The 20,807-nt window shown below is 43.2% G+C and overlaps 1 protein-coding gene across 1 annotated transcript; it reads right to left on the bottom strand.

The window, feature by feature from the left end:
* Window positions 1-2,367: 2,367 nt before the first annotated feature.
* SLC35E3 (solute carrier family 35 member E3) lies at window positions 2,368-19,426 on the bottom strand. The gene is made up of 5 exons (XM_003989030.4): window positions 18,798-19,426; window positions 17,824-17,934; window positions 13,815-13,973; window positions 10,267-10,349; window positions 2,368-4,972 (listed from the first exon to the last, which is right to left on the bottom strand). Exons 1-5 carry the CDS (start codon window positions 19,197-19,199, stop codon window positions 4,786-4,788), a joined length of 942 nt encoding a protein of 313 aa, XP_003989079.1. The 5' UTR covers window positions 19,200-19,426; the 3' UTR covers window positions 2,368-4,785.
* Between the last annotated feature and the right edge of the window lie 1,381 nt (window positions 19,427-20,807).

Below are 20,807 nucleotides of genomic sequence, written 5' to 3'. Positions count from 1 at the left end.
ACATCTGCTCTCAACATAAACAAATGAGAAATTTTAATTTTGATCTGAAAAAGCAGAACCAGGGAATTTTGGAGTTGAAGAGTCCCTTGGAAATTATCTGGATCCAGGCCCTCATTTTGTAGATGAAGAAACTGAGAGCCAAGAGTCAAGCAGTTTGCCCAAAGCCAAAGACTATTTAATTGCAGAGCCTGGACTGAAAGTCATGGTTAGCCTTGATTTCCAGGCTAACCCGGTTCCATCGTGCCATGCTAGTTCCCAGACTGACACTGGTCTTTCTCTCAGCAGGTTTATCTTTTTTTAACCTTAGCAATAATAGAAACCAAAAAATGCATAACGGATCATTCCTTAAAGGGCTTGCAAACAATTTTATTAATAGCAACCCATATTTCAAGAATACCTTCAGGAGCCAAAAATGAAACTCCTTTTCAGGGCAAAAGATCATCCCTTTTACAGAAAGAAGTATGTGTACTACTTACAAGGTGGTTTCCAATTTTATTTATAATAATAATTTACCATTAAAGTCTTCGACTTACACACAAAAAGCTCCCAGCTCATTTCAACCTACATTCAGTATCACTTGCAATATTGCATGTTGCAAAAGAAACAGAATCGTCTTTACTCTAGGATTCCATATCCTTTCCTCTCTCCCACAAATGACTCTGCCTGCTCCAATCTGCTTTTTGCCACCATCACCGCACTGAAACAGCCTTACTAAGGTCAACAGTGAATTGTCAGTAAATGCAATGGCTACTTTTCTGTACACACCTACCTTAACCTTCTCAGTAGTGTTGTCACATTTGCCCACCCTCTCTCCCATTACATTATCATTTTTCTCCTACCTCTTTTTTTCCTTCTCAGAATTCTATTCCTCCACCAGTCTATGCTGGAGTTCCTCAAGGCGCAGTAGTAAACAGTCTTCTTGCTTTATATGAGCCTCCTGGGCAAGCCCATCCTGATCTGTTTTCTTCCACATCAGGCACACTCTGTGAACTCCTCATGTGTTATCTCCACTCCAACTAAAAAACTTCCTGCCCTCTAGACCTTCCATTTTTAACTGGATGTCTCAAAGACACCTCAAAATCTGGATGGCTATGTACGAACTCATAATCTTCCTCCTTCCCATGTCACACCCCGTCTTGTGTTTATTTCACGAATGGCACCATTCTCTCTCCAGCTACACCAGACACATGTGATTCCTGACGTCACCTCCTCCGTGCCCTCCATTTCCAATCCATCTCAAGCCCGGTTGAGGCCATCTATTAAATTCTCTTGGACTGTCCCGCTCTAACATCTCACCGCCACTCCTCCCTCTCAAGCTATCATATCTCTGTACATTGTCTCCCAGCATCCCTCTGGTTCTCCTCCATTAGTTTCAAGACAAAGGGGTTGCCTGCGGAAACACTCAGAACACTCCCCTTTGCTCGTACTAGATTCCTAACATAGCCTGCAAGGTGTCCCATGGTCTGAGGACGGCCTTCCTTTCCAGTCTCATGTTCCACCTTACCTTCTTCCCTCCTTGAAATGTAGCCTTTATAGTCCATCCTGTTTGCAGTTCTTTAGACTCATTATAATTCCTCCAACCAATGGGTCTTTGAATGTGCCTTCCCTTTTTACGAGAATGCGATCCCCTCTCTTCACTTACCTAACTTCCGTAAATTCATCACATTCCATCTCAGTCATCTTTTCTTCATGGACACCTTCACGGACCACCAACCTGGGCCAGATTCTTACTATATGCTCTAGAGAACTAGGTTTTTCGCATTTACCTGTATTTGTAATCATAAATTCACTCTGTTTTTATTTAATGTCTATCTTTCCTGCTCGACAGAAGTTTAAGATCATAGGGAATACAAGACTGATTTGGCATAAAAAGACTACCTTTGCACAGTGCCTCCTAGAGTATCTGGCACATATGTTCAATAAACTTCTGCCGAGTGAATAAAATGATCATCATGTTCCTGAGGTTGGCAAGTAAAACCCAGTTCAAGTTTAGAAACGGAAATGCAAAACAGAATATATCTAATAAATCTGGTCTCCATTCTTTTACTCAGACTTTCACCTTTGGCCATTCTGTACACGAATTCACCCAACAACTGTTTACTGATGGAGTCAATGTGCAGTGCCTGATTAATGCTGCTGCTTTTAAATAAATTAAAAAGACAGCTAAGACTTAAAACCGGCAAGGTTTAAAAAGCATTTTAAAAATGAAACAGGAGAAAGCTTGCCTCATTTCAGAGACAGATTTCTCCTTTATGTCATTTAAGATTTTATTTTTAAGTAATGTTTATACCCAACATGGGGCTCGAACGCAAAACCCCAAGATCAAGAGTCGCATGCACCACCAACTGAGCCAGACAGACGCCCCTGTGTTATTTAAAAATTTTACTTTATTAGATTCTGCATTTTTGGGAGCTGGACAGGCCAGCATTACCAATGCATATACACATGGATGCCATCCTTTTTCCACTGGTTCTAGTAAGTTCTGACACACAACAGGAAAGTAAAAATAACAGGTTCTCTTTATTTGTAACAGATAAAACTGAAGTTCAGCCATTTAACACAAGATTAAAAACAAGTGTAGTTACATCTGTAACGAAAGGACAATGGGCGTTCATCCACGGCACTGTGTTTCTGGCTTGTTTCTGTGGTCGGGCCTCCTCATTTCCCCAGGAATTTCCTTTTCAATGGGAAGATCATTTTCAGGGCAAAAAATGTTTATCAGACTCTGGTTCCAGTAGTACATATTTTATTCACTTCTACATACACGTACCCCTACTCGATCTTGAGCCAACCTTCTCATTGCATTCCTGACATCAGTCGTTTATTATAGCCCTCCCCCGACATTTACTATACCCCAAGTGTTTACAATGAAAAAGAATTTGCACATAGCACAAATCAACTCAGCTGTCAGTGTACAGAAGTCACATAATCCTCACGGCGCTGAAATAGTTTTCTCCAGCTTTGGGGAAATAATTGTATGTTGGTTTGAACACACACAGACAACATTTCTTAGACAAACATAATGCCTAAGGCTCATCTGGTAAGACAAATTGCTTTCTAATTCTTAGCATGATAAAATATATCTTTAGAAACTGAGAACCAAAGAATATTTACTATTCATTCATTCATTCATTTATTTATATTTTTGGACAGAGAGAGAGTGCAAGCTGGGGAGAGGGGCAGAGGAAGAGACAGACTCTCAAGCGGATTCCACACTCAGCACAGAGCCCAACACATGGCTCAATCCCACGACCCTGGGATCATGACCTGAGCCGAACTCACGAGTCAACGCTCAACTGACTGAGCCCCAGGACCAAAGAATATTTAAAACAAAAACAGAAAATCATACGTACCAGTCACACAACTGATGGATCGATACACTAAAATTCTGTCAAAATAGATTTTCAGTGAGGCTTTTCATTTCAAACAGGCCAGGGGGAAAAAAAAATCTTAGAAGGTACATTTTGTTCACGTGGCTCTTTGTCCTCTTAAGAGTTGTTTTTTCATTTAATGTTTATAAGTAATATTTTTCAAAAGAACCATTTACTACAAGAGGGGTTATCTGTCTCAGTCAATTTTTTTGTGAGACGTTATTAATGACAGCTTTTAACCCTTCAATGTCAAGAAGCTGGAAGGCAGAAAGACGCTTTGCAAGTAAATATGTAGCACTGTATTCCCTTAAGTGGAAACCCTGTACTTCCCCTGCAACCTAATTTTTTAGAAAATTATCCCTTAAAAACTAGCAGAACTCGCTAAATATTGATTATTCTTCTGCTTCTCTTTAAAACCTTCCCTCATATTTCCACCAAGTTTCTGCCAAATGTTTGGACACTATTTGCCCTGACTTGTTGCCTGAAAATTTTCCTCAGCCACCTTAGAAAGATCGAACGTAGTTCACTGCAAACCGTTCAATGCCAACGGAAGCTCTACGGATGCCTCCAATGTGGTAGGTAGGGGGTGATAGCAGGGAGGTGGTATTAGGAAATTACCAACGTGAAATGCTCAAAGAGGCCAGGAGATTGGGAGAAGACGCCTGCTCAATTCCATCCATCATCTTCTCTTTGGACTGTTTCAACACGGAGCTATTTTGTTTTTTAACTTCCCATAGTGTCTCTAGAGCTCACAGAGAGCTCAGAAATAAGAGAATACCTGTGGCAACTGTGGTTTTCTGGATAACATATAACTTCTTATATCTATTTTCTACCAGAAATATAGCGCTTTTAGAATTGGATTTTGTCTGATGGTCTTCTTTCCTACACTTTGTTTTCTATAAATGATATTTCATTTCTGTAAGTTAAATAATCAGGAGGTTATACTAAACCAACTAAAACAGAAATGCTGGATTTAACTTCTGACTTGCACATTTTGGCTGAAATTCTAAAAGAGCTCACACTGCAGGCCACCTACGAGCAAGGAGAGGAGTCCTCTGTGTCCTTCCTCAGAAGGGCTGGAACACTTAAAAACCATGACACCTCTGTAGTACAGTGATATGGATTCCTTTGTCACTATTATAGAATTTTAATTTCCTGTATTTCATTTGGTATAACCAAACCATCCTACAGACTTCATATAACCAATCCTTGAAAAGAAGCACGAGCCATTGTTTTAGAGGTACTCTAAAAGAGAAAGTTGTATTTATGAACAAAATTTCCTTTGTGTTACTTCTTGCAAACCATCATTCAACAAATTTGGCAATGTAATTTTTTCTTCTTCTTTGAAGGTAACTTGCACACTTAACGTCTTTTATCTTCTTGGGGTGGCTTTCTTTTCTCCACCAAAACCCAATTAAGGACGCTGTACCAATTTACTCTTACTTCCTTCCTGTTCACTGAGTTTAAAATGGGTATAAGCGAGAATGCCAAATAACGTGCATAACATGCCAAGACCCTGATTAATTGACAATGGATCCTTAAATAAAACATATCCTCCAAATAAAGTGATGCAGAACTTGAAGTGTCCGAACATGTTATAGCTGAAGTTTGTGGATAAGGATAAAAAACCCAACAAGCTAGACTGTTCTATTCACATACGCACACACACACAGAAGGAAAAGCAAGCTAGATGTCATATTCACACATACGCACACACGTACATACGAAGCAAAGCCTTTCTGTGGCTGGAAGAGCCTCATGGAGCATGGATTGAATTGCCCCCCCCACCTGAGAAACGAGAACTTCAATCTGGATCAATCCTAGTTCCTTCAGTAGACTTCAGCAACAGTGACAGGAGAGCGCCTCAACTCTTTCTCTCTGAAAAGAAAAGAAAAGAAAAGAAAAGAAAAGAAAAGAAAAGAAAAGAAAAGAAAAGAAAAGAAAAGAAAAGAAAAGAAAAGAAAAGAAAAGGAAGGGAAGGGAAGGGAAGGGAAGGGAAGGGAAGGGAAGGGAAGGGAAGGGAAGGGAAGGGAAGGGAAGGGAAGGGAAAAGAAAAGAAAAGGGGCTATACGATAAGGTTGGAAAAGGAATTCAGAACAAGGTACAGAGAAGATATTTTGCTGAGCCACTTATATTTCCTAGTGCTATTTCTAATAAACTTCCCTTAGCACATGAGGGGAGGTGTGTGCGGCCCCGGAGACCAGACTCAAGGTGAACACATCCAGTATGCTTAAGTTTAGGAGGGAAACAGGGACAGTATAGGGAGTAAGACCCAGCACCAACGACATGCTAGGCGCTATGCTAGATGTGTGGGTCACCCCACAGTATTAAGTATGACATTTACCTTCACCACAGTATCACTCTTCCCGTCCTGTAACTGTCGGGGCCCAAGGACTTCAAGTAACTTAGATCACAGAGTTAGTAAGTGGCAGAGCTGGAGTCCAAACACGGACGGGTCTATTTAACTCCAAGCCCATGTTCTAGTCTGGTGCGTGGCCAGCAGTAAAGTGCTGCTGGGTTAGGGGTTTCCAAATCACTGTTCTTAAAAAACAGACTACACACACACACCTCACTCCTTTAAAAGTTATTCTTACCGTATTTTACGACTATTTGCTCAGAGGTTTGATGTGTACCCCGCGACTCTTCGGATAATGCTAACAGAAGCAGCCAGTGCTCTGTGCCTCAGTTTCTGCGTCTATAGGACGGAAATGGATAAAAGCTCCCTCACAGTGCTACCGAGGGGACGAACTAGAGAGTGTGTGCAAAGTTTCCAGCACGTGGCAAGCCCCACACGTGTCAGCAGCTGTCAACAGCAGTGCTGATGCAGAGTCAACATCTGCCAGGTGCTTGGTGCGTATTCTCTCAAACACTCCCAGCAGCCCGACGCTGTAGATGTTATCACCCCCCCCCCCCTCCTCGATTCCTAAGAGAGGGCAGTGACAGCCGACAGCACTCACAGGTGGCTCAGGTGCACAGGGAGCGGTGGGCCCGGGCGTGCAGCCCTCGAACTGTCTGACCTCGAAACCCGGGCTCCGGCCCCCGTTGGGGGGCCGGCCAAGCAGCCCTGAAGCTCCTTCTGGGCAGGAGGGTGCAGGCCACGCGCCAGGGTACCTGCAGCCGCCTGAGCCACTGGAAGTGATATCCTGGAGGGCAGAGGGTCTTCCCCAGGACATTAGTTGTAACCACCACAACACATGCTTCGTTGCCCATTATGAACGATCTCAAAGTGCAGTGGCTCTAACACGCTCAGTGTTGCCTTACGCCACAGCCTCTCTTTTTTAAGGAGTTCACGATCTGTGGAAGATGTTTATACTGGAGGGGAGGCGAATTTAAAGAAATTCTTCAGTGAGGTAAAAAAAAAAAAAAATAATAATAATACATTCAATTAAATCAAAAAGGAACAGTCTATACCTGGTGTTTCCGATTCCCCTCTCTAATTCTGCTCTCTGCTCCGATCAGGCTTTCACCTTGACACTCAGCTCTCGTCAGAATGTCCGCACCCCCACCTTACCAAGCCCCCTCCTCAATTCCCGGCCTTCCCTGACTTGGCCTGTCGGCACAGCTGACCCCTTCTCCTTACGTGGGGTCTGACTCACTTCCCTCCCCTCCTTCGGTTGCTCCTCCTCGGCCTCTGCGGCCAGCTCCTCTCATCTGTGGAGGAGTAAATGCTGACACGACCAGGGACTCCATCTTTGGGCGGCTCTTCTTCTGCTTGTTTGCTTGCTAATCTCAGCCAGCCCCACTGCTTTAAACATCTACACGCGACACACAACTCTCTCTGGAATATCTGCATCTGAGAACCTCGATCCTGGACGCTCAGACTTGTTCTACCCGCAGCTCCCTACCCCAAAGCTTCCTTTGGGCTGTCCAATTTCAGCTGATGGCAGCGCCATTCTACCAGGTACTCGGGCCAAAACCATGTGAGCCAACCTGCTCCCTCTCCAATATACTGTCCACAATTTGTCAGCAAAACCTACTGGTGCCCCTGGAAAATATACCCAGAATCCAATCACTTCTCACTATATCCACGGCTACCATCCTGGTACCAAACCACCATTATTTCTCTGGGCTCCCTTCTTCTCCTGCCTTTTTTAGTGCAGCGGTTCTCAACCGGGGTGATTTTGCCACCAGAAAGGTCCGGACACATTTTCGGCCGTCATACTCGGGGCATCTAGCGGGTAGAAGCCAGGACGCTGCTAGACATCTTACAATGTGTAGGACAGGCCTCTGCCCCAAAGGACTGTCCAACCCCCAAGGTCAACAGCACTGAGTCTGAAAAACCGTGCTTCAGTCCGTTCTCAACACAGCGTCCCAGACTGATCCTATTAGAACATAAGTAAAATCACGTCATTTTCCTGCTCCAAGCGCCCACAGCTTCCCATCTCACCCGGAGTCACGGTCTGTATGTAAAAGCTCTGCTCAGCCCGGCGCCCGGTTCCTCTCAGAGCCTTACTATTCTCCGCCCTGTACTCTTCCTGCTGCAACTCTACAAGGCTTCCTTGTTTCCCCAGGGCCTCTCACCACCGGGAACACTCTTCATCCCAATCTGCATGGGGCGACTTCACTTCCTTCGGGTTTTCATTTGCAAGTCCCCTTTCTGCAGATGCCTTCCTGACTACCCCCTCCGAGGTTTCAACCCACTCCCCAGCATTTTGGATCCTCTTTCCGGCTCTACTTTTTCTCCTCGGCACTTAGCACAATCTAACGCTCTAGATGGGTGCGTTAAATATTTTCTTGTTTACAGTCTTCCTCGCCAGAATTGAAACCTGTGAGAACAAAGAGTTTTGTCTATTTGGTTCACCACAGTACCTCCAGTGCTGAACACAGAATACATATGCCATCATGTAAATGCTTATTAAGTCAATGCATGGTTTACAGTGAATTGTTCAATAAATATTTGTTGAATGAATGAATGTTCTTAACCAGGGCACATCATCGAATGCCTTGATTTGGCAGCATGGTGCACAAGTTCTGGGACTAGACTGCCATGGGTTCAAATCTGAATACTACACATATGACTGTCAGTTATTTAACCTCTCTGCACCTCCGTTTCCGCCTTTACAACATAAAATGATAGAATTTAACTCACTGAGCTGCTTTGAGAGTGTGATGCCTAATACACCTTAGGTGTTTCTTTCTAACAGTGCCTGGTACAAAGAAATATTTAGTGTTGGTTCTTCAAAAATATTATTCTTGGGGCGCCTGGGTGGCACAGTCGGTTAAGCGTCCGACTTCAGCCAGGTCACGATCTCGCGGTCCGTGAGTTCGAGCCCCGCGTCGGGCTCTGGGCTGATGGCTCAGAGCCTGGAGCCTGCTTCCGATTCTGTGTCTCCCTCTCTCTCTGCCCCTCCCCCATTCATGCTCTGTCTCTCTCTGTCCCAAAAATAAATAAACGTTGAAAAAAAAAATATTAAAAAAAAAAAATATTATTCTTAGGGCACCTGGGTGGCTCAGTCGGTTGAGCATCTGACTTCGGCTTAGGTCATGATGTCACGGTTCATGAGTTCGAGCCCCGCATCAGGCTCTCTGCTATCAGTGCAGACCCCACTTTGGATCTTCCGTCTCCCTCTCTCTCTGTGCCTCCCCCGCTTGCGTGCTCTCAAAAACAAATACAACATTAAAATGAAAATAAAAATATAATTCTTATTATAACTTGTTGGTATTTATTGATAGTTGGCAAATATGTTGCTTTTTTACTTTGCTGGCATCTCAGTGTTCACTCATTTAAATCAATCAGCACACTTGGACATAATGTTACTAAACTCCCTCTCTCATTTGGGGAAATCCTTTTTTTTTTTCAGTAAATTGTTTTTTAAGACTTTTTTAAAAGTTTATTTCTTGAGAGAGACACAGAACATGGTGGAGAGGCACAGAGAGAGGGAGGGATAGAATCCCAAACCAGCTCTGCACTGTCAGTGCAGAGCCTGACATGGGGCTCGAACTGACAAACTGTGAGATCATGACCTGAGCAGAAATCAAGAGTCAGATGCTTCACTGACTGAGTGACCCAGGTGCCCCTGGGGAAATCTTTCTTTGCATCTGCTTAAGAGTGGAGGCAGAGGGGGGCACCAGGGTGGCTCAGTTGGTTGAGCGGCCGACTTCAGCTCAGGTCATGATCTCGTGGTCTGTGGGTTCGAGCCCCACGTCGGGCTCTGTGCTGATAGCTCAAAGCCTGAAGCCTGCTTCTGATTCAGTGTCTCCCTCTGTCTCTGTCCCTCCCCTGCTTGCTCTGTCTCTCTCTCTCAAAAAAAAAACCCAAAAAACAAAAAACCACACATTAAAAAAAAATTAAAAAAAAAGAGTGGAGGCAGAGATAAATGAGAAGAGAAACAGAACTACAAGCAAAATGCTAGTCATTCAGATTCACTTCTTCAAGGCCTGATTCATTTCTTGATTGAAAGTAATATTGAGAAAAATAGGCACGCCAATATCCAAGTAAGTACAAAAACAGGTTCCAAAGTCAGATGTCAATGGTCTGAAATTATCTTTTGTTTTTGGATTAGCTGTACCCCTACTTTATTACCAAAGAGACTGAAAAGTGATTTTAAAACCTGGTGTCCAGTCCATTATTCACTCAACAAATATTTACTGAACTCCACTACATGCAAGGATTGGTGTTCCACGTTAATTTTGATAAGGGAAAAGGTCACTTACTACTTAAGAAAATTCAAAAGCATTCACGATACAGAAAACTAACACATTTCCCCAGCTCACATTTCTTTAAGTTTCCATAGAGTCCAGAGTGGAAAGATACGGTAAAAGACTATAAAGATAAGTCTATCTACTCAAAGTAGGCCACGCGATAGTTAGTGCAAGACTCCTGGAAGGAAACGAATGCGACAGGGTTTTAGAAAATAGAAGATGATGCATTTGTAAGTTACTAGGAAAAGGATACGTGACTGGTGAAGTGTTCCCAATGATCCAATAAATTGATAAGTTCACCATGAAAGCTATCACTCCAGACAGCAGCACCATAAGCTACAAACAAACCCAAAGAATTATTCATGTAAAGCAGTTGCAATCATTATAGTCACCAAGTAAAAATACACTTTGTTAGGCATTTCTAAAAACGTAAATGACAACCATTAGAACAAGATTTTTAAAAGAATCCATTTTGGAGACAACAAGAATGGAGGGTAAAATCGCAGAATGAATAGTATTCAGAAATGTAATTTTGTCTACAAAACGCAATGGAAAATTCTCCAGTAACATCCTGCCTCTGAATGTGAATTTCCAGGTTCATTTTTCTTATCCATCTGAAGAAAAATTATTCTGTAATAATTTCTAGTTATAAAAGTAATACAGACTGCTTATAGAAGAATCAGAAAACAAAGATAAGCAAAAAGCACATAAGGACTTCTTACAATCCTAACGACCCACCACTGTTAATACCTTTGCACATATCCTTTCCAGAGATTTTTCTAGTTAATTGCTCATATATATTCTTATTTAAATTAAATCGCTAAGAATTCATTGAGTATCTATGAAGCTAGGCCACACCTTCTGAGGAACAGAGTAGGGTCTTGTCTTCAAAGAGCTCAGAAACCACTTGAGGACATAATAAAAACCATGATAATCATAGCTTACGCTTACATAGTACTCACTACATGCCAAGAATTGTCCTAAATGTTTTACATATATTAATTCATTTAACCCTCACAAATGCCCATGAGGTAGTAAATACCATCCCTTTTTACAGATGAACACAGAGAAGAAAAGTGATTGGCCTTCGATCACACAGACAGTAAGTGGTAGAGCTGAGATTTAAGCCCAGGGCAGCCTGATTCTAAAGTCTCTGTTGGTAACCGACTCTGCTAGGCTACCTCTATAACCACATGAAAGAGAGTGAGCTCCGGAAATAGAAAAGTCTTGACCGTTGCCAGGCAAACACACGACAGGTTTTAAGTGAATCTCTAGACAGATGTCATTTGGGGCTGGGATAGGGAACGACTGTTTGGATCTTGAATGTACGTACAGATTAGAGGCAGAAGTAGTGGTAGGGTCCCAAGCAGAGGGAACAGTAGGGGCCAAAGCACAGAGGCATGAGAACACAAGGCTGTGCATGGGATGTGAATAGGCCAACCCGGCTGAGGACGGGGGACAGAGTGGCTGTACCACTGTATGCACATAGGACATCTGTCCAAACCTTTCCCACAACTGTATTTAAAGAGTTATAAAGTCATTTTCTATTTCTAAAATAAGAGAATTTAGATAAAACATTTTCTGTGGAATGTAAGAAATCTACATTCCAAAGAAAACATGTCGTATTTGAAGATTCCTTCTGTCCCCTGGGGCTTTTATCAGTTTTTAGATCACTGCGGTCAGGACTAAAGGAGCTGGATTTGTGTCCTATTTAGGTAAAAACAGTAATACCTCATTAGTTTTACAACAGTGAGGTCTGTTACATTTTCAACTAAGAGGACCTTGTTCACTAAAGATTTTAAAAACTGTTTCTAGGAGGCCAATGCCTTATCCATTAGGCTACTAGGGCTTCTTAAAAAATCCTTCTAGAAATATACCACTGTTAATTTTATTGAGTTGACAGAATGTTACATAATTCTTGATGACTTGGCATATCATTAAAAACACAATTACATGCTTTACTTTGCGGCAATGATGCCTTCTAGGGACAGTAAGGAATGAAAGTGACTTTTTCATATTAAATGGACTGCAACTGCTACGGTCTTAGTTCCTCTGACTTTTGGGGAGGGAGGGACTTCCTGCTGCTTTTCTCTGTTTTGAATCTGTCAGAGGGTCTAGTGCATAAAACCCCCTCCTTCTAGTTTAAGGTCTCTAAGCTGCACTAAATTTGAAGAGCAGGTAACCAAGATGGCTAGAACCAAATTAAAAGGAAATATTATCGGGGCGCCTGGGTGGCTCAGTCGGTTAAGCCTCCGACTTCAGCTCAGGTCACGATCTCACGGTCCGTGAGTTCGAGCCCCGCGTCGGGCTCTGAGCTGATGGCTCGGAGCCTGGAGCCTGCTTCCGATTCTGCGTCTCCTTCTGTCTCTGCCCCTTCCCCGTTCAGGCTCTGTCTCTGTCTGTCTCAAAAATAAATAAAACGTTAAAAAAAAAAATTAAAAAAAAAAGGAAATATTATCTGAGGGATGGTCAAGGGATTTCTACTGTGGAAGAAAGTTTATATGCCGGGGTCTACGCACTTGAAATAACTGGCATTCTGCTCACAGGGAGCAAAGCAGAGCACTTAAGAACAGGGGTTCTGGCGCTAGCATGCCTGGACTCAGGCTCTGGCTCTGCTTACTGGCTGTGGGATCTTGAGTCAGCTCCTTAACTCTGTCCCTCAGCTTCCTCATCCTATATCCTAAATATGAGGATAATAATAGTATCCAACTAATAAAGTAGATTCACAAAATAAAATGTGAGGATTAAATAAGTTAATATTTGCAAAGTGTTGGAATAGTTCTTGGAACAGAGTAAGGGCTATCCAAGTTTGATAAATTACCAGCACCAACAAACAAGACTTTTCCACTGACAGTGTTCCAAAGGTTAAAGTTGTGGGAGGCAGAAATTCCTTCCCTAAGCAGGGAGATTATACTTTCTAACTTAAAATGTCCTCAAAGTGCATATCCCTTTGATCTGGCAATTCTACTCTTGGGACCCTATTCCAAAGGGAAAAAGTACCAGTTCCTGAAGACATACGTGTAACGATGTTTACTACAACACTGTTCATAGTGGTCAAGAACTAGATCTATTTTGAATTTTTTTTTTTTCTTAATGTTTATTTATTTTTGAGACAGAGAGAGACAGAGCATGGACGGGGGAGGGTCAGAGAGAGGGAGACACAGAATCGGAAGCAGACTCCAGGCTCTGAGCCATCAGCCCAGAGCCCGACGCGGGGCTCGAACTCACGGACCGCGAGATCGTGACCTGAGCTGAAGTCGGACGCTTAGCCAACTGAGCCACCCAGGTGCCCCTGGAACTAGATCTATTTTGGAGACACTGAAAAGAATGAGCTGGAGAGATTTGCATGATATATTAAGTGAGAAAAGCAAGATGCAGAAAATTATTTATGTTATGATCCCACTTTTGTAAAAGAAACAAATGTGTAATTTATGTTTATACAGGTGGTGTGTGTTGTGTTTACATGGGTATGTACAACACAAAGAAAAATACGGAAGAACACACACTAGAATGTTAACCTGACTCACCTCAAGGGGCAGGGACCAGGAATGAAGTGTGGAATGTGTACGGGGAGGAGGGCTGGCGAGAAGGAACCCATGATAGCCATGGATATGAACACGCACACACAGTGCCTTGGTTTCTTCATCTAAAAAATAATCCTTAGCTTGCTTCCCTTAAAGGGTGATTATACAGATAAATGTGAGAACGGATCTGAGATCATGCTCTGAAAACTAACAATCACACTTAATAGCAAAGGGAGGATTATCTTGGTTCTTAGGCACCATAACAATTAGAACTTACCAAAGCAGAAACTGACCAGGGGCCAAATATTCCCCCTTCTCCAAACACGGGCTCAAAGAAGGGCACGGCCACCAGTAACATGGCGGAGGACATCGGAGCCTGGTAGTACAACAGCTGCATTGAGTTCACTTGCAATTCATGCTGTTTGGCTCCTACCCACTGAAAATTAGGAGACAAAACAAGTTAGATAGAAAAAAATAGCATCACTTAGTAAACAAATGATGCAACTCTAGTCACAAGGATGGGGACCTGGCGGGGCGGGTGGGGGGGGGGTGCTCGGGGGAAGAGGAAACCCCTGATTATTCTACTTGATGCCAAAGATCAATAATATATATGAATGTCCTTTAAGCACCCTGGATGAAAGGAGCTTTACAAAGTCAATACGTGACAATCTGTTTTCTTCTCAGCTTTGAAGAGAGAGAAAAAAGAGTCCTCTCTTCCCTGCTGGCCCTAGGAAATGGGGGGAATCAAAGAATGCACGCAGGGGCCCAGGAGTATCAGAGATCTTGGTAAAGAGACCGGAATGGAGATTTAGGTGATAAGCAGGAACCAGAAATACAGTGTTAGACTTCATTTCTTTCTAAAACTGCCCCCCCCATCCCAGGCAAGAGAAGATGGGGGGTGGGCAGGGCAGACTAACTAGGGATTGACAGAAACCTCAGCTGTCCCAGGTGGCTGCCAGTGTGTGTAGCTAGAAAAGTATGTGAGGTCTTTTCATCCACTTTAGAAAACCCAATCAATGGCAGAAGGAATTTTCCTCTTGATGACTGATTTTTCTGTGGCTACTCTCGCACTGATGCACTGGAAGAAACTATATAGTCACAAACCCTTTTCCAAGACTACATCATTCAGGAGAACCAACACCTCGAAACCTCAGATCCCATCAGCCCTCAAAATGTTGCACAAATATGAATAAAAAGGAGACTTTCAAGAAAGCTGGACAAGACCGTTTGAATAAGATCTGGCAGAGAACAGCCAGGCTTTTGAATAACTACTCCTACATAATTCTTTTTCCTGTAGATCTGGGTATCCTGTTACACAAACGCGAAGTCTATAGAAATTCACCAAGACAAAAATAGAAGAGCAGGAAATTTGAAACATACCCCTGCCAGCCTCAACTAAGAGTCTTCTGTGAATATGAAGGACAAAGAATCGATTCTTCTGCTGCCCGCTCCCGGGGGTGCTGCAGAGAGCAAAAATGAGTGCAGAGCATGGATGCCCGCTCCTCGGTTCTTTTAGCAACCTCACGAGGCAGCTGCAGGTCTCTGACATTGAACCGCCTGGAAGGGTGGCAACTCTCAGGGCCTCCACTTTCCCTCACTGCAGTGCACCCTGGCTTCTGCCCACCGTGAATGAAACTGCTCTCCCAAAGGGCACCGTCACCTCCAACAGCCACACCCAATGGCCACCCCTCTGCCTTCTTCCTGTGGGGGCTCTCGACAGACCTGACAGGTTTCTCGTGGAAGAACTTGACTTCTGGTTTGCACTCACTTACCTCTTCCTCCATTTACTATTTTTAAGGTAGATGTCTGGCCTTTTTTCTCTTTTATCTCCCTGATTGACGTCACTGACACCCGAAGACCTCTCCAGCTCTGACCTCCTCCTCAGGGCGTGCTCAAACTTCCACAGCTTGCCGGACGCCTTAACTCACACAATCTGCAGGGACTGTTTTCAAAGCGGCTCAGTACTCACTTCCCCAAATTAGCTCCTCCTGTGTTGCTCCCATAATTAAAGACATAATCTCCCCCAAGGATGTTACTTTCGTCATTCCACATTCGGTCAGGTCCTGCTGATTCCTTCTCCAAAAGGCTTCTGGGGTCTCTCTCAACTACCACTGTCTGTTCAGCGCCTTCCTGTCTTCCTCCTGAGCCACGAAGAGCTTCCTAATTGCTCTGCCTTCACCCTTTGTCCCCCTCCTACTCACCCTTCACTGCCACCAGAGTTAATTTTCTCAAGCACAGGGGACCATCAAGTCACTCCCCTATCTAAGCCCCTTTCCTGGCCCCTGCAGGATAAAGCGCATGACATTCAAGACTGTGCCATCTGGTCTCATCCGCCCCTAGACCTTGTCCTTCCACAACGCAACAAGAGTCTCACCAAATAAATCAAGTTCTCCAAAGATGCTCTGTACTTTCACACATCACCGCAAAGAAAGACCTCTGCTGTATTTCTCTGCTCAGCAGATTCCTGTGGGCCCTTCCATTTCAATCGTTAACTTGTCCATAAAGTCTTACCTCACCACCCCCTTGAAGAACAGCCACTTCCTCTCTGGTGTTCCTCAGAACCTTCCTCACATCCTGAGCTAGCCTACTTGCGATCAGCTGTCTACATGTGTTTCCACCATGCTGCATCACAGCTGTTTTTCATCTTTATTATCTTCGAGCAACAAGCAAAAGAAATGTCTGCTGAACAAGTGAGCCTTTCCGCAACTAAAGCTAATACCCAATCGCTCATCTTTTAACTCCTATGCCCCTTTTAACTCCAATGCCCTAGCAGTAAAGGCAGAAATAGCTTAGAGATTACACCTGGATACAACGGGAAACGACATCTTTCTTTAAAATGAATTTCTGGGGGAATATACCTATTCCTTAACAGTACATGTACTGTTTACTAATAATAGAAAACACTGCCTGTTAGTCTGTGAACAATCATTCCTTGGTCAATCCCATTTCAAATATGCGCCTGAGGGATACAGAATCCTTTGGTTCTAATCTGTAGCAATTTTGAGACTTGTGGGAACAAAAATGGTCATATTGGCAGGGACACTTAATACTCTGAACTGAAATTACATACAAGGAATGTAAGAAATTCTGATGTTCGATAAATAAAATTCCTTGCTATACTTAATAAACATTTAATCCTTCCTGGGCCAAACAAAATCAGTTTAACAAAAAGGATGAATAGGAATGTTCACTGTTTCTAGTAACAAAATTTAAACTCACTGAAGTATACCTAAATACAACCTTCTTAGAGCACAAAGCCGAACTTCCTCTGATTACTCTCTGTAGTGAAAGACACAGTATCCTGGCGACCAGTGACAGCACTGAGTGGGTGCTCTTTCCTTTCGTGCCACTGGTCTCTTGTTAACACTGCTTCTTGCCACTTACAAATGTCCTCAACCCCAGAATTTTCACATAACAGTATTTCTGAAATGATCAGTACTAGAAAGCTTCATATGCTAAGGCTGTGTTAGTAAACTTCCAACATTCATAACAAGAAATGCCTTAGTTTATAACCAGCAGACATATGTGAAAAAGGTTAAACCGGTTGCACATTTTGGCTCTGACTCCCCATGCAGGCTCACCCAGAATCTCCAGGCCAAGGTTTCCAGTATAGAGAAAATACTGTTTCACTGAGCCCTACACCAAGTTATTTTTCCCCACTGTACAAGAAACAAAAAACATACTTGTTGAGACTTTATGGTAATGAAGTGAATCCATGCACAAATTTTTAATGAACGCCTGCTAAAGGCAACGCGCTGTGCTGCTATAGTACAAGAAGTGAAATACCCATTGCTATAAAATACTGAGAGAGACAAATTATTGGAAGCTGATATACAAGTTGTAACAGCAGCGTATGTTCTGAGACAAAGATTCATAAATCTGAAATTTTCCTCTCCTGCTCAAATTTCGGAAATGCACTCATTCCTTCACAGTAATCTTAATAATTAAAGAGTCAATCATAAATTTAACCAATGATCTCGGTCTCAAGAACAAAGTCTTCCTACTCATTTTGTAAAGATTTCCCAGATGATAGTATAGCATCACCCCAAACTCAGACTGTCAAGCATGGGTATTATACACTTACACCAGGTAGGTAGGTATTTGGTGAGCATCACACCCAAGTTTCTCTGTCTCCTTTCTTCTCTTCACCTTGAGCCAATTTATGCAATTAGGCTTTCTTCCCAACAGTCTATTGTCTCTATACTGTATTTTCTAAACCTTGGGATACAGCTTCAAAATTTATGAAATCTGCTAAAAAGGCACATAAAGAAAAAAAAATTACCAACCACTTGATAAAGGGATGTAACTAAAACACCAAGAGCAGCAAACACCATTCCAAGGAAATTAAACTTCACATCGTAATAAGAATTTAGGATTACACCTAAAGTTATAGGAATCTGTAAAGAAAAAGAGGTAAATGTTCAGATTAAATTCATGAGACACAAATTTAGTATTCCTTTCATGTTGTCTTACAAAGTTAATCATAAAAGCATCACTGGGAAACAACCTCTATAATTTTTTTTTTCCATCTGAAAAAAACAGTTAAACCGATTTCCTCAAAGTGAAATATGTGAATTCTATATCTATGTTCCTATTTAATTCTATTTAAAATTCCGGGTAAAATGAATCAATACATTGCAAATTGCAACAAAGGCATACAACGTGCATGCGCACAGGAGTAAACAGACCCCCAAAACTAGCGTCTAAACAAAATATAAGCATGAACGTATAGCAAAAGCATTAAGAATTTAAACACTGTAAGTCATTAAGTGCTAAAAGTATCTTCTCTTATTTAAAGACACAGAAACCTCTGCAGTATCTCGCTGCAGACATATTCGGAGACATGTTTTATGCTGAACCCTTAACGTTAATTCATACATGGTTTGAATCCCCTGGGTCGAAGGAGGGCCGTTTTTCAGTTTGCGATTTTGCAGATATTCCAATACACTGAATTGCATAGTGTAATGCAGCGTTCTTTTCTTACCAATCACAGCATTTAAGGATTTCCATCAAACAGCAGTTACTAAAGCTCACACAAGCACACTCTTCTGGGCTAAGAGCCCAACAGAGTGCCAAGATGACTTTTTTCACCTCTCCCAAATAAGCCTGAAGTTCACAAACTCACAGATGACTCATCTGTGCATTTCAAGATGACTGGAAAGAGCTTGGCGCAAGGCTAAACATTCAAATTTCCCGGGGAGAAAGACGATCCAGGAGGTAGGTTGCTAGAGGTGCGCCTTGCGAAGCTAAAGCTACTCACCAGCGTGAGCTGTATTTTGGTAGAGAAGGTTTTCTTGTAGCACAGGGTCTGGATGACTATGATGACCGGCGTGGTCATGGCCTTGGCCAGCTGATAGGTGCCTATGGTGTTGTTCTGCAGAGAGAGATTGGTGAAGACCACGAAGCCACAGAAGCTGAGGGCCAGGAGGAGGAGTTTGGAAGGCGGCAGACTCTTGGGGGCAAAGATGTCCAGTTTCTGGCAGATGTACAAGCCCAGCCAGGTGACCACGAAGTGCACCAGGGTCAGGCTCATGTTAGGGAAGCCGTGGTGCACATAGATCCATTTGTTAAGGAACACGATGCAGATGGACACCAGCAGGTTAAGCAGGAGCCCAGCGGCGATGCGCCCGTTGCCTCGCATTCGGTCAGCAAGCGATGCCATAACCCCGGCCGAGCCGGGGCCCTTAAGCTCCCGAGAGGGATGCCAGTCTGTCTCCGGCTGCTCTTCCCCTCCTCCGCTGCCTCCACGTCCTCGCCGGCTTCACGGTCCGACCCGGGAGAGGCATGCACTCTCTGCGTCCCTGGTGAGCAACAGCCTCAGCCACACACACACATGCTCCGCCGCCGCCCATTCAGCTGGTGACGACGCGGCAGCACGTCCCGCGCGCCCCGCCCACCTCCGCTCGCGACCACGTGGTTCGGGGCTCCAGTGCTTCCGTCCCCGAGGTGTGGGCGGAGCAGTCTCTACCCTGCGCAGGCGCGTTGGGCTCTGCGTGAGGGAAAATTGCTTTCTCGGTCCCTTACTTGCTTGGTCGCTTAACTTGGACTCTGGTTGGGTGAATATGGGACCTCTCTCTTGGTGTTGGACATTTCCTGTGTGTCATTTGATTTACTTGCTAGACAGCTGCTCTCAAGTTAGTGGAGTGCACACGCTATCGGCCGGTTTACGTATGAGACAGGTGCTGAGCAAATGTAGTCATGGCCAGAGAGGGGAAAGCATTACTTTTTGAAAGCATGTTTTTAAACATTTTATTTTAAAAATCAAAACATACAAAAAAGTAGACAGTATGATGAACTCTCGTAAACTCATGGTTAGTACACTATTAAGATTTTCTTCTTTTTGAGTCAATGTTTGGCCTTTTATTATTTTTTTTTTAATTTTTTTTTTCAACGTTTATTTATTTTTGGGACAGAGAGAGACAGAGCATGAACGGGGGAGGGGCAGAGAGAGAGGGAGAGACAGAATCGGAAACAGGCTCCAGGCTCTGAGCCATCAGCCCAGAGCCCGACGCGGGGCTCGAACTCACGGACCGCGAGATCGTGACCTGGCTGAAGTCGGACGCTTAACCGACTGCGCCACCCAGGCGCCCCAATGTTTGGCCTTTTAATTGTTCTAGAAAACTGCCCGTTTAGCTTAAATGTCCTAATATACTTAGAGTTTTATATAGTAATCTAACATATTTGAAATTTATTTCATCTGTTGTTCTATCACTTATTCTAAAAGCTATGCATTTGGGTTTTCTTTGTCCCTTGATTAGGCTGCCAGTAATTTGTCTCCTTCTCCAAAGTAACAAAATGTGGTCCTGTGAACGTATAATAAAAGAATCAGACCTAAACTTAGGGAGAGCAAGGCGGTCAAGGGCTTCCCCAAGGAAATGACTGTAAAGATTTGCGAATGAGTAGAAGTTAGTAAGGCAAAGTCTACAGTCTAGTTTTCCTAACATAGTCTTCCTGATAAGCTTTTCTTCCTATCATGCTACCAAATTCTACTGATTCTTACCATACTGCGTGCCTTTTCCATTGTATGTTTATATTGCCATCCTCTGGTCCAGTTTGGACCTACAGAACTGTCTGGTCAATGATTTACAACGTTAACCCTCAGCTGGTCCCCGCTGAAGAGCTGTGGCACCCTGTCTTCATTTAGTCTATTCAATTCATTGTCTCCTTGTGGTTGTAGATTTGGACTGATAATCTTAGCATGGATGATAAATTATCTTTTTATCATTCATCTATTTCTCTTGCAATATTTGAAAATAGTTACAATATGAAC

Source organism: Felis catus, chromosome B4 (genome assembly GCF_018350175.1).
Source record: "Felis catus isolate Fca126 chromosome B4, F.catus_Fca126_mat1.0, whole genome shotgun sequence".
In the NCBI taxonomy this organism is placed as follows: Eukaryota; Metazoa; Chordata; class Mammalia; order Carnivora; family Felidae; genus Felis; species Felis catus.
The sequence above is the reverse complement of the archived record's forward strand: the minus strand, read 5'-3'. Positions and strand labels throughout refer to the sequence as shown.